Source organism: Histoplasma capsulatum, assembly GCF_000150115.1.
Source record: "Histoplasma capsulatum G186AR genomic scaffold supercont2.4, whole genome shotgun sequence".
In the NCBI taxonomy this organism is placed as follows: Eukaryota; Fungi; Ascomycota; class Eurotiomycetes; order Onygenales; family Ajellomycetaceae; genus Histoplasma; species Histoplasma capsulatum.
The window spans coordinates 594225-607824 of record NW_025544804.1 but is presented as its reverse complement, the minus strand read 5'-3'; the positions used below and the strand labels follow the sequence as shown (position 1 = coordinate 607824).

Below are 13600 nucleotides of genomic sequence, written 5' to 3'. Positions count from 1 at the left end.
TAAACGAAAAAAGAAGAAAGTAGCAAGTAGAGCGGAGCTGAGTGAGGTAATGACTGATACATCATGTCCTCGAGTCGAACCATGTAGCAATTATTACCACGGCAATAGTATAGGCCAAGGTCTAAACGAGATTAATTCCTGATATTAGTCTCTGGATCAACAATGATGCAGATTGCCAGGAGCTATTTTCTTTTCTTCTCTTCTTTTCAGCTTTGTCTGAGGGACATACCAAAGAAAATGATGTTTGTAAGGGAACGTATTCTTTTGACTCATGAATATGGAGCAGTTGAAAGTTATACTCAAGCAGTCAGGGGATTTGTGCTTTATCGTAGAAATGACACCACCCCTTGGTCACATCTCAACCATTTCCATAGGGTAACCTAGAATGCTTACAACTATCCATCATGAGTTTGCGCCCGTGGAGAAGTGTTGCAATCCATATTCGTTATACAGGAAGCTGGAATTGATATCATTACGGATATTCTGGGAGAGTACGGAACCTTTTGCATGGGACTCTTTTTCACAAATAAAAATAGCATATTCACCCAGTCTCATCGTGCCATACATGAATATGTGAAACAAAGAGAGGGAGCAAACATCACCTTCTGGTTCATCTGCCGAGGGATTGGTTGGTGATGGGGACAGGGGTTTAGCAGGTTGAGTGGACAGCTCATATATACAAGAAGCTGAAGAAATCTTAAAACATGAACGACATTTCGGGTACGTTGAGGGCGAGACCCAGAATCACAATCCATGATATAAAGTAACAAAAAAAATAGCCCCGGTACAACCAATTATCGGGTAGAGACATTGACAGTCAAGAGTAACCAAAGATGATGGTGAACTGAAAGATAAGTCCCCTCCGAGACCTATCCACAGACCTATCAAGCGTTTCATATCGGCCGTTCACCTCTCTAGAGTTCCATCTGTGCTAGTGGAAGTACTGGTAAGTGTGGGCTGCTGGCATTGTGAGATTGATCAAGTGAATGAAGTATCTCATATTCCCCCAGGGCGGTCCATGAGAACTTCATCGTCATAGAGGAAAGGTCAAATATGTAGCGGTCCGATGGCGAACAAGAAGCTGTACTACCGTAGTGGACTGGGCTTTGCAGAGCAATATCCCGGGCAGTGTAAGCAAATTTGACTGCGGAGACTTTGCCAACGACTGGTCATCGCCGCTGTGACCAACCGGAGCACAGAAAGGAGTTTGACAGGCGTATTACGAGAGATCTGCGCAGGTAGGGGCCACAGGCGCGGCTCCTTATATAGTTCTGACCATTGGATGTAATGTAGCTAATGCAAGTAAAATTCGGTTGCCATAACGCATCGTTACTTCATTCGGTTGAGTTTTCTGAGACTGCTTTGTCATTACTGACTCAGCGGTAACTTTGCTGCAACTTGAGACTACACGTCGGCTGACCCCTCGGGTGACTCACCTGACCTACGCTAGTGCTAGTCACCTGACCCAAATAATTTCTTGGCACAAAATGGGTCAGTTGAGGATAAAACAAAAATGAACTTTTACCTTCTCATACTGTCATACATCTATAATACACACTGTGAAAATGAATAATATAATTCTTTTTTTAAGTAATAGAAATTGATTAAATCTTGAATATCATTAACTTGAGAAGTATATATAAACTATGAATGAAAATATAGTATATAAAACTAGTTCTTTACTATTATTTGATCAGTTACTGACTAGTAAGTTACTAGTTAGTTATAAACTCATCATTAACTATTAATATTGCACTAGTAGATGACTGATATATTACTAGTCAGATAATAGTCAATATAAATTTAATATACAGAGTATAGTTATTTAAATTATTTAATATATTAAATTACTACTCTATAATTAATCAATGACTAGTCACTGACTAATCAATACTTCTTTCAATTTATTTATTATTATATAATTCTTAGAGACTTTACTTCACTCTACAAGTCTGTCTTATATAAAATTGAGTGATTAGTAGTGGACTAGTATTGATGATGGGGGTGCAGTAGGCCCAGCCGCCCAGGGCAGTTGGTAAGAGCTTGTAAGAGATCAAGTTGGTAAGGAGCTCAACTGACCCTTTGACTAGTCACCATTTCTATAGGGTCAGGTGACCTACACTAGCGTAGGTCAGGTCAGTCACCCGAGGGGTCAGCCGACGTGTAACCTGCTGCAACTTCATCTTCCAAGTGTTCATTGTCACAATGCAGTAGCATCACATTTGTACTGTACAAGATAAAAGTGCTGTAGATATTAAAGAAAAACAAAATGGGGTTCTCCATCACCCATGTCAAACTGTGTTGTGATGTTTTTTCTACAGGGTTTTATCTAACTTTGTTGCTGTTTGAGCTTTGAGCTCTCTTAGCTTCGAAAACAAATTCCCTTGATTGTTGCTTCAGCAGAAACCTGACTTAATTGAAACAGAAAGGGGAGCAAATTTCAATGTGGCCTGGTCAGCTAATTCTATCTTACTCCATATAGCTCTATTCAGTTTCATCCAGTCAAGAACCCACACAAGGTGCCGGCCCCCGGAACCCTTTTCCCCCTAATAATATGAGGATTTTCCAATGAAGGAACTCATTTCTATCAGGGGCTCTTTTGAGATAAGTTCTAAGGAGGTTTCTTTTGCTATAACTCTAACTTACAATACCCATGTTGACTTAAGAGAGTACTCCTGCTAATTAGATCAACAACAAATGAACAAAGTGTTCTAGCAGTTGTGTGGGTGGGCTTGTTGGCCTTCAATACTCAGTTTTCCCACCAGTGCCAGAGAGTTACAAACACACTCACGCGCTGGAATTCGGAGATATTCCCGGCTTGCTTTTTAATAATCACATCTGAAACTGCTGGCTAGGTTATAACCAGGATGTGAATGAAGATCAGCTAAATACCTCTAGAAGATTTTATTTTCAATTTTCGTTTTCCTGCTATTTTTCCGACGGGACATAATGCAACCTCCGACCTCGAGTTAGACTAAAGTTATATTTTCCATGATGAAATGCCCTCAGGCCATTCTTTTCCAGCAACGACCACCATGAAAGCCTCCGAGAAATTACAAATCGAATTAAACCCCATCGCCTATTTCTTTAAATGGCTTAGCTTCCTTTTTTGTTTGACATTTTGAGGGGCACTCAGTGCCTCGGGAACCTTAGCTGGCCTTCTCTTAGGTCCCGTCCGGTCCGTAGCAGCACAGTTGGTGGCTGTCCATTATTTAGTCCTATCCACACGGGCAAGGAGAATCAACGGCGCTGAAATCTCCAGTCCGTTGATTTCTGCGCTGATGGTCCCCTACTGGATGGAGAAGGCGGCAAAGAATGGGTGTCAGAAACCTTGTTTATTTTCTCCCCTTGTTTCTTCAAACAAAATTTATTCGGTTAGTGAGGGGTCAGCTGCGTTATTTTATCTTGTGGTCGAAGCTAACTGGCTGAATAGGGACCAAACCCCGCGATTCTGGGAGTTTTGGATGCTCGATGATGTGATGTTGCCGTTTCTGCGGGATGCTAGCATGAATCCATCTCTGAATTTTCTCATTTCTTGGGGGCGGGGTAATGGACTGATGCTCTGAGCGAAACTACGCAGTACTATCCTTACTTTCCCATCTCACCCCTTGGAACCAGGATGGGAGGGGTAGGGAAACTCTAGTCCGGGAATAAAAAACAAGAAGAAATCAAAAATAATTTTTTTAAAAAAGAAGCTTCCTTTACAGGTTGCCAACAGCTTCAGCCGTTTAGCCAAAAAAAAAAAAAAAAAAAAAAAAAAAAAAAAAATCCCGGAAGCTCACAAAGTTCACTATTCTTTTACCCCTCCACCCCGCTTCTACTCTATGCTCTCTCTCTCCACCGCCCCCACGCACAAAATACAACCTTCCACCAGAAACTTTTTCTTTTCTTTTTGTCTACTCAGTCCGTTACGGTCTCCGCCATGACAGCGCCATTGAGGCTCACCGAGCTTAGAGGCGACCTAGACTAGTATATAAGCATTTTTACCCCGCGAGCGGCCTCCACTTTGTTTGGTTCCCCTTTCCCGTTCCCCGAAGAAAAGGATTAACCAATTAGATTTTATTCAATTTCTTTTTTCTAAAATATTACATAGTTATATGTATTATTTTATTTTACTTTTACTTTGTAATTTAATTTTTGTTTTCAAGTTTTTACCTTCTACCCGCTTTTGCACAAAGCCACAAGGGCTGGAGGTTGATCACGCGGAGAGAGTCGTAGTGCTAAACCTATGGCCGGGTCAACAAACAGATTATTCTTGGCCAAATTCTAAGCAACCCCCGAAACTAACCCTGATCCTGATTCCTAACCATAACCCACCTCTAACCCGAACCCTGTGCCTGTGATAAGATAGCACTATGACCACTAGGTTATCCATAGCAAAAAGCCAACGTAACCATTTGTTAAATGGTTGCGCTCATAGTGATATATATACCCGTGGGCGTGGTGGTGTGGCTCGGCCCACAGCGGGCGTGGCCACCCAATCCACCACCTATATACTGCAACCGCCAGCTGCAGTATAGTGGGGAACCACATGCCGAAGGGCGGTGGAAATGGAATACTGCTAGTAATGTTTTGTCGATGCGCATTTGTGGGGTTGGTTTTAGAGTTATCGTAAGTTAAACCATTGTCAGATTCCGAAAATGTTGGGGAAACGTAGAGAAAAAGAACACCTTTTCAAGTTCTCTGCGCCTCATTAGGATGAAGGGCATCCGATGGATGATGACCATGGGAGGAAGTGAAATGCAGCTATAGGGTATTATTGTTAGTTACCTAGGCAGTGGCTTCAAATTCTGGAAAAGGAACTGTCTGAACTGCATTCATATATATTTATCAGCTGCGGACATAGTTCGGCAGAGGTTCAGGTGTTGCTCATGCACTTTGGACGTGGTTTTATCCAAGGTTGAATATGGGTTTGAAAATCTCAGTCGGAAAGGCTTTCGGGAGTGGTTTAAACATCTCGCATCTAAACCACACCACCACAAAGCATTATTAATACCTATCGCTCTGGCTTAACATAATCCTAACCCATAACTTAGGATGGTGAGCGTGAATCAGTACTAGTACTGTATTGAGAAAGTTGGTGATTGTTGTGGTGTGGGTGTGGGGCATATGGTTAATAAAAAGTTGAACATGGTTAATTTTTCGGGCCGGAATAACCCTCGGTTTTGACCATAAACCATGTCAACCCCCACATTAAAACTACATGCACTAGCCGTACTCCCACACATCTCTCGCACATCTTCAAATGTGTTGAGCACAGTGATTTTATCTTATTTCTCAAAACTCTACCTCTCAACTAATATTAGTCACTAATTCTAGCTTATAACTGCTTTTCAGATGTTGAAGAGTCTCAGATGTTGAAGTAGAAGGACTAAATGAGAGCTGATTAGTAATATACAGTGAGTGTAAAAGATGTTTAGTGTGTACATTTTAGTGAGGGAGCAAGGGCTGAGCATGGTTTATTTTTCAGATCCACTTTTTTTAAACCACATCCAACTTTTAATAAACCACGTTCAACTGTAACCCGGTGGGGTTGTTTTAGCTGGGGGCAGTAGGAGTTGAGCGTGGTTTCAAGTTGGGTCGACTTTCTAAAAACCACGCTCAAATGTACTAGTGCCCTATCAGGATATTTATCCATTTCTGTTATTGAGTGCTCGTAACTACTACCCAGGTAAAGAAATAGTTATGGTCGCGCGACTGATACTCTATATATTTCTATATCTATATCTATATACTGTGCTATGTGGAAGGGAACGATTCTAGAGAAAATAGGTCTTGTGGCCACCACCGCGGCAGGGGGGTTTTAAAACATAGTTTTTTAAATCTTGGCTGGAAATGGGATTCCTCACCCATCGATTCCCTCCTGTGTTTCCCTCCCGTGTGTTAGAGGGGGGAATATATGCGGTCGACGTTACGATGGGGATGCTGGAACACTTTTTATTTTGATTTTATTTTGATTTTTTGTTTTCGTTTTCTTTTTTCTTTTCTTTTCTTTTCTTTTTTTTTTTGGCTGAAAAATAGAACTTGATAATGAGCGAGGGGATGGTGGAAAAGAAAAGAAAAAGTGACCTAGGGGACCTGAAAGTACACGTAGGTAACTTATGTAGAGCTGCGGGTGGCGGACGCGTGAGTTGTTTGATCTTGGCCCGTGCCAGTGATGTCGAGGATTCGAGCAGCACGGTAGGAAAGTAAGTAAATGAAGCTGAGAATTCGTGGCTAGATATGGGCGTCTTGTCTGCCTGCATTAGAAGAATTTTTGCTTGATGGATGTTTGAGATTTACTTTTTTTTCAGAGGCGGCTAGATTTCAACATGTGTGAATGCACGCGTATTGGACGTTTGGGTTGGGGCGGACCATGCAGTTTTCTCTTCTCTTATATAGAGATATATACATGGACTCTTTATTTTCATCTTCCACGATGATGATAATGATGATGGGGATAGATACGGGGGATAAAGGCTGGAGGTCATCCGGTTTTGCAAAACTGGTGTGGTGGTTTTTTTCAAGACCGGGCCAAGTATGATGAAAAACACGTAAAATTAGTTGACATCAAGACTTTTTGAATGTTTTGCATTGCGTACACGGTGGGTGGGCATACTGAGCATTGGGTCCCTGGCTCAACCTATGTCCCTGTTTTAATGCTGTAATAATAATGGTGGCAGACGGACGCATCGGGGAATTTTTTTTCCAACTGTCCCCCCCAAAAAAATAAAGAAACAATGTTTGAAACCAGAATCGTTCGGGAATGGGCCACACAGCCCATGACAGAGATAGCTGCAAACCGGATAACCAATGAGCTTTCATTGATATACAGTACATACATGTGCTTGTAAAGGACATGTATGTCCCATGAAGATAGCCTATTTTCAAGGGCTGGACTGGAGCCGGTGGCAAGAGGCTAGAGCAGTCCTAGTATCAGTAGCCGGCTATTCAGTTTGTTGTTACTTGAATATGGAAGGGGTGGCCAGGGTCGTTTGTGAGGCTCAGAAGGTGTGAAGGCACGGCACACGCCATGGTTCTGCTGGAAGTGTCCAGGAGTTAGATCGGTGGAATGAACGAGAGAGTTTGCAACCCTCGGAGAGCGCAGCAAGCAAAAAAACAAACCTTATCGCCCAAGTTGAGTTCAGATTGGAAGAAAGACAGTGAGTGCATCATACATCTACAACGGCTGCTTCCAAGTACGAGCGAGGTATGAGATATCAAGGACCTGAACAGGAGTTGAAATGTCTGGTGGCTCAGTCAGCCCTAGGGCGAGGGGAAGAAGTCTCACTGGGCCTGGACAGGGACGTAGTAATGGAACATGAGAGATCATAGGAACTGTAATATTTGGACACGGCCCGAGAAATGGCGGGAATAAAGAGTACTCTGGAGATGAATGGAGCGAATGGAAGAAGGAGAAAGAAAATGGCACAGGCAGTGGTGATTAACGGAGAACAGACAGATATTGGAAGAAAAGGAATAGAGCGGAGCCGTACTGATACTAGTTAGTACATTCAGAACTTGAGGATTGAAAATTGAAACATTCAACCATGAAGGGAGGATATATAAAAATAGGCATTCCTGTGTCAATCATGCATGAAGAAGAACAAGAGAATTGAAATAAGAAAGAAGTAATAATGGGCAACAAACAGCAGCAAGTAGCGTTCTCGGTTTCAGTTCTTGATGGCAAGTGAACAGCAGGCCAAACCCGCAAATAAATTATGGTCGAATTCTGTATAACTAGAAACTAATAGTTGACTAGCTTTCTATCCTCTTCTGCCATTGTTCGACTAGCAAGTTGTCGCATGGAATAATAATAGCTTTTGCTAACTTTTCTGCCCGCCACGGACGTTCGGCAAGCCAAAGAGCAGCCTTTCTGCTAGCCCTTGCGGATATTGGCGCTCCTACACATCAAATTATTAATTTCTGCTGGTCTCGCTGGTCTCACTGCCTCTCGCTACCTCTCGCAGCCTCTCCCTGCCCGCTGGCTCTCCTCCTTTACCCGCTGTTTCTTCATCGCCCCTTGGCAGACCCCTCGCACATTTCCCCCCTCTCCAAAATATTCTAGTCTATCAAATAATCTATCTTGTTAGTTATTTGATACACTCAGAGAAAACAAAATTACAATAGAAATAAACAGAAATAAAATAAAGAAGCAAAATAAGAGAAGATAGAGCTAAGCCCGCACATTCTCTCTGCCCTGGTGGCTCTGTGTGTTGTTGCTCCAAAAGTTCGGTTTTTTTGCCCCGAATCTCTCCACCAAACGGTTTAGTTCCCTTTGCACCCTTTGCACTTTATTTTCTTTCTTTTTTTTCCCTTTTTTTTTTTCCTCTTTTGCTCTCCTCCAGCCTCACAACATCCCGCATCTCCTCCAGCTCTTCACAACTCCCTCCGCCCCCCAGGCAACAGCACCATCATCAACGGCAGACTGCAACAGCAAGGAGTCTGTAGCCTCTCAATTCGCTTTCTTGTCTTGTCTCGCCATCGTGACGTGGCTGCAAGCTCTTCCTCACCCTTCGCCCGTCTCCTTCATCTGGGCGTTGTCGCCGCGTCTCCTTGGTGGGCTCGCTGTTCGTGACCAAAAAGGAAAAAAAAAAGTGACCAAAAATACAAAATACAGGTGATCTCAATCGCGCCTCCTTTTCTTTCGTTCCACCAAAAAGGAGACCATCGGAGAACCCCTCGGCCCTTGTCTCCTCGAAACATCTTGACCCTTCGTTCTTCTGTCTTTACGGTAGTGGAGAAAAGGTACGTCTGTTTCGGTGGCTACGATAATCATTTATCGTTTCGCTCCAGCATCCTCCCAAAATTAAACCTGAAGACCTCTCCTTGTCTAAATCTATCGTCTTATCCACTCATTTATTCCGGTCCATCCGGCAATCCCATTGCCATCCTTCCCCTCCTTCTCCACAAGAAGATTTCAGGCCTACACAATCCCTGTCTATTCTACCCTCCCGTTATCTCGGATTGTTTTCGACCACTTTCTCAGTCCAAGGCTCTTTCTGGCCTGAATATGCCCTCGTCGTCTCGAATTGTTCGCTAATGTCCAACCCCATCTAGATTTCTCGTTCATTGCGAAACTCCGATTTCTGAAATTTCCCTTCCAAAGGACCCCCTGCCTGAAAACTTTTTTTACCCCCTCGTACCTCATCCGTCTGGTAGGCACGACTTTCTTTCTTCATCACAGACAGTTGACAGGCCCCCTGGACATTCCTGGGTTTAGAGAAGACAGCAGTTGGTGGGGCAGCTAGAGGGTGGAGGTTGTCCGTTTCCGCCAGGCCGGCTGTTGGAGTCGTTTATCGTTGCTGGACTCGTCCAGCTTACGAATCCCTCCGGTTCCATATAACTGCATAGAGAATCCGTGCCATCTCACAATCCAGCCTTGTCGCGAAATATCGTGAATTTTTGCATTCCAATATGTCGACCTTTACGACCAGACCTGGGCCGGAGATGCCTATGTTTTCCTATGCCCAAGCCGCGAAGGGGTTTTCTACTCTTCCAAGCATGCCCAACGTCGTTGAGAAGCAGAACAAGTCAAACACGACATCGTCAGGCCCAAGTAGCAATAGGACAGCTACTGGATCAGTGGATGGGGATAGGTCGAGCCCAACCATCGCCTCGTCGACAGACATGGAACCACCGTCCGTTGCTGCAGAGCCTACTAATACTACTAGCAAATCGCAATCGTCTTCTCAGCGCAACTCATATTCGACAGTCACCGCGCCTGCTGTTGGTACGCCTGCTATTGGTACGCCATCGAAGAGTGCAACTTCTGGGACTTCCTCTCCACGTGCAGGAGCTACGTCCAGCGCCACTTTGCCTAAAGAAGATGATGCACGGGGGCTCCCAAATGGCTTATCTGATTCCAACTGGGACAAACAGTCTCAAGTTTCCGGATCTGTGGAAAAGTCAAGCGAAAGTGGAGAAACGAGCAAAGAAAAATCGAAGGAAAATGGTTGGGAGAAGGATCCCGCTGTTTTGAAGGAATTGAAGGCTGCGCCAATCCCTACTGTCAATGTCTGGCAGCAGAGGAGAGAAGCACAAGAGGCTAAGGCCAAGGCTAGTGCTGCATTCAAATCGGCTACGACCGCTGCTGTCAAGCCTGTTAACTTGAAGTCGCCCGCTCCTAGCGAGAACCGTTCTGAAAGTTCCAAAGGCGGGGCAAGAAAGAAGAATGGGTCTACTGAAGTCGCGGCAGATGCGACCACATCCAAGAAAAAATCAAACGAAACCGATAAGATCAAGGAAGAAGGTAAGGATTGCTTGTGCCCTGCCCCAAACTTTCATTTTCCCGCCACTCTGCATAGGTTCCGGAAATTATGGCGTGCGTTCAAGTAAACCAGCGGATATTGACGTTGAAACAGTAGAAACCCTCCCTCCGGTTGGCGACCCATCATCTTGGCCTACTCCCCAGCTGGCACAAGGCGAAGAATTCCGCAAGGCCCAAGAAAAGAATGATAAGACCGATAAGTCTGAGAAGGAGAAGACGTCTACTGGGGGATTGCGCGGGAAAGAGAAATGGATGCCTGTTCCCTATGTTCCGACAGCTGTATTTAATACTCCGCTCCCCCCTGCTGCACGAAGAGGTGGACGAACTTCAAGAGGCGGGAGAGAGGGAGGTATGCGCGGTGGCGCCCATCCTTCCGTTCCCGTGTCCAGTGGTGATCGAGGGGTCCCTGCGTCTGCTTCAAACGCCAGTGGATCAAAACAGATTGGTTCCAGTGATAGGGGCCGAAGTGGTACTCGTGTTGTCTCTGACCAATCAGAAACTACTCAGTCCGGAAGAACGGGTAGCGCAACTGCTACTACTTTGTCGTTGGATGAAAAGAAGACTCCACAAGCCACCAGACATAGAGCCGTTAGCGAAGCAAAGAGTGTTAAGGCGCGAGAGGAGCCTCAAGGAACTACAGGAGGCGAAACTCAAAATCATCATCAACCTGCTGCTGAAGCACCACGTCAGCGACAGCACTCCAAGAGCTTTGGTAGAGTACATGACTATTCCAATGTGGTATCCCAGCGGGGCGCTGTCCAAGGAGATTCTCAGGCTGCCACCCGCTTTAGCTCGAGTCATGAGCGCCGTTTTGATAACGGCCCCAGATCTGCGGACTTTTATAAGGAGGCTCCCACTTTCCACCAAAGGGATAGAGAATACCCACGGGAACGTAGCGACTTCCACCGCGATCGTGAGTATGGTAGAGAACGTGGAGAATCTCGTCCCGAAAGAGGCCGCGGAGGGTATAGGGGACGGGGCGGCCACGCAAGCTACGGCGGAGCTCATAATTCGCAATATCATAGCCCCACAATTGGACAATCCCAGTTTCAAAGTTCGAAACCGTTTTCACTCAGTGAACGTCACCGTTCTCACCAGCAGGCTTCCCAAAATGGCAGCCAGCACCATGGTTCAAACCGGGGCCCCAATATGAGATCACCATCTCATCCATCATCAGGAGTCTATGGTGTGACACCGTATTCTATTCAAACTGAGATCAATGCGATATATGGGTATCCCAACTTACCTCAAGGTCCAATGACCGCGATTCCATACCAACCATACCTGGAGCAGTTTTCTCTCATGAGCATGATTTCGATGCAGCTGTAGGTCCCCAGATTTCCCTCAAGCCCCATATCACCCTCGATCATGGTTCAGCTAATGAATTTCCAGGGAATATTATTTTTCGGTTGATAATCTTTGCAAAGACTTGTTCCTGCGGAAACACATGGATTCGCAAGGTTTTGTTTTGTTAAGCTTTATCGCTGGCTTCAAGCGGATTAAGAGCCTCACCGAAGACATGGATATGCTTCGTCTTGTCTGTCGCCAACTCAAAGGTGTTGAATATAGACCTGGGGAAGATGGGGCTGATCGACTTCGCAAGCGGGAGAAATGGGAACAGTGGATCCTCACAATGGAGTCTCGCGATCCTTCCGCCCAGAATGAAGGCCCTCCCCCACTTATTTTGTCGTCTCCAGCTCACGATGGGAATAGTGATGATTTGAACTCGACTCACCTAGAGACCCACGTGCCATATGGCAATGGGTCTCTACACGAGATCTCCGGAAACGTGATCCCTTCCAATTATTCGGCGTCGAACGGCACTTCTTTCGAGACCCGCGGGCGTCGGTCCGTATTATCGTCCTCTGCCCCCGAATTCTCGCCAGCTTACATACCAGTAACGGCACAAAATGAAAATGCGAATGTAGGAAAACCCATTGATAATGAGAATACTTTCCCCGACGAACAGATTGAGAACTTGGTGATTGTGGTGCGTAAGCCAGGAATTTCCAGCCCAGCGCAGTCACCTTTTCTCCTCCCTTCGTCTCGTTCTTTCTCCAGCGGTTCTGTTGACGGTTACAAAGCAGCGGGTGGGACAGTGAGCACAGATAAACGGCCATCTCGACCGACGTGTGCGACCCCGATAAATGTTACAAGGTATATACATCACCCTCTTCCAAGAGAAGCTGCATCCCAGTACGAGGCCTCCAGCCACAGTGATACTGACATCACAAATAGCATACCTGACGGGCAGCGCTGTGGAAGATCTCCCCCGTCATCATCGTCTAAAAACTCTGAAATAACAGCTAGCGCCAACATGTCCACGTTCTGGGTCAAAGACAGAGACACCCCGATCGAATCCCTCCCTACCGACCTTCTTCACGAATCCTATAACGTATTCCGAAAAAAAACGCTCGATAAACGATCGTCTGCCATAACGAGTGACGGAAACCTGGATATGGACGTTCTTTATCAATTCTGGTCTCATTTCTTGGTCCGAAATTTTAATTCAAAAATGTACAATGAATTCAGGAGTTTGGCGTTTCATGATTTGCATGCAAACAATTCTACCACCGGCCTCAACAGCATCATCAAGTTCTATGACGGCGTGCTTGCGAGCAGTCGACCTATGCCTGACACCGTCTCTCTGGACCTTGTCCAGCTGGTAGAATCCGAGCTGGAGGCAGCGAAAAAAGAAAAGCCCGCGTTTCAGAAGCTCCGCTGTGCATGGCGGAATGGTGCGTTCAACCTGAAAAACAGGAAACGGATTGATCGTATCATCAGCGAACGCGTGAGAGCGGAGCTGGAGAAATGATCTAAAATACCTTCCGCTTTTTCCCTCTTGAAAAATTCTTCTCTGTATGTGTGTGTCTGTGTTATTTCAATATTCTTTCCGGTTATCATTGGTGTCGTTTATTTTTCTCCTTCGTTTTTACATCTGCCTCTTGTGTTCGCTTCCTTGTTTTTTCCCCCTTCACTACATGTGCTTTTTTTTTTTCGGATTCCCACATCTGTTCTCTCCCCCAAACAAGATGACCAAATCGACGAAGTTATGTTCAGTGCTGAAAAACTGCCGCTGATCTTTCGACCTCACATTTGCCGGAAAACCTTATCAATTTTATTATCATTCAGGTGTCGTCTTAAGCGATGCTGCTAGATTCCATTTATCTGTTTCCGTCTCCGTTATTTTATTTTATTTTTATTATTATTTGTTTTTTCTTCTCCACATCCCCTTTTCGTATTCGTGACATGGATCCTGCTGATGTGTGTTTTTGCCTTGACATTTTATTTTATTTCAACTAAGTGTTGACACCATTATCCCGATTATCATAGATTTTTTCTTACCTCTGC

General features: G+C 45.0%; 1 protein-coding gene across 1 annotated transcript; it reads left to right on the top strand.

Moving 5' to 3' along the window:
- Positions 1 to 9396: 9396 nt before the first annotated feature.
- On the top strand, positions 9397 to 13600 carry HCBG_03308 (uncharacterized protein; the record flags this gene model as incomplete). The annotated part of the gene is made up of 4 exons (XM_045430357.1): positions 9397 to 10231; positions 10344 to 11574; positions 11642 to 12406; positions 12488 to 13600. The coding sequence occupies 4 exons, from the start codon at positions 9397 to 9399 to the stop codon at positions 13062 to 13064; spliced, it is 3408 nt and encodes a 1135-aa protein (XP_045288500.1).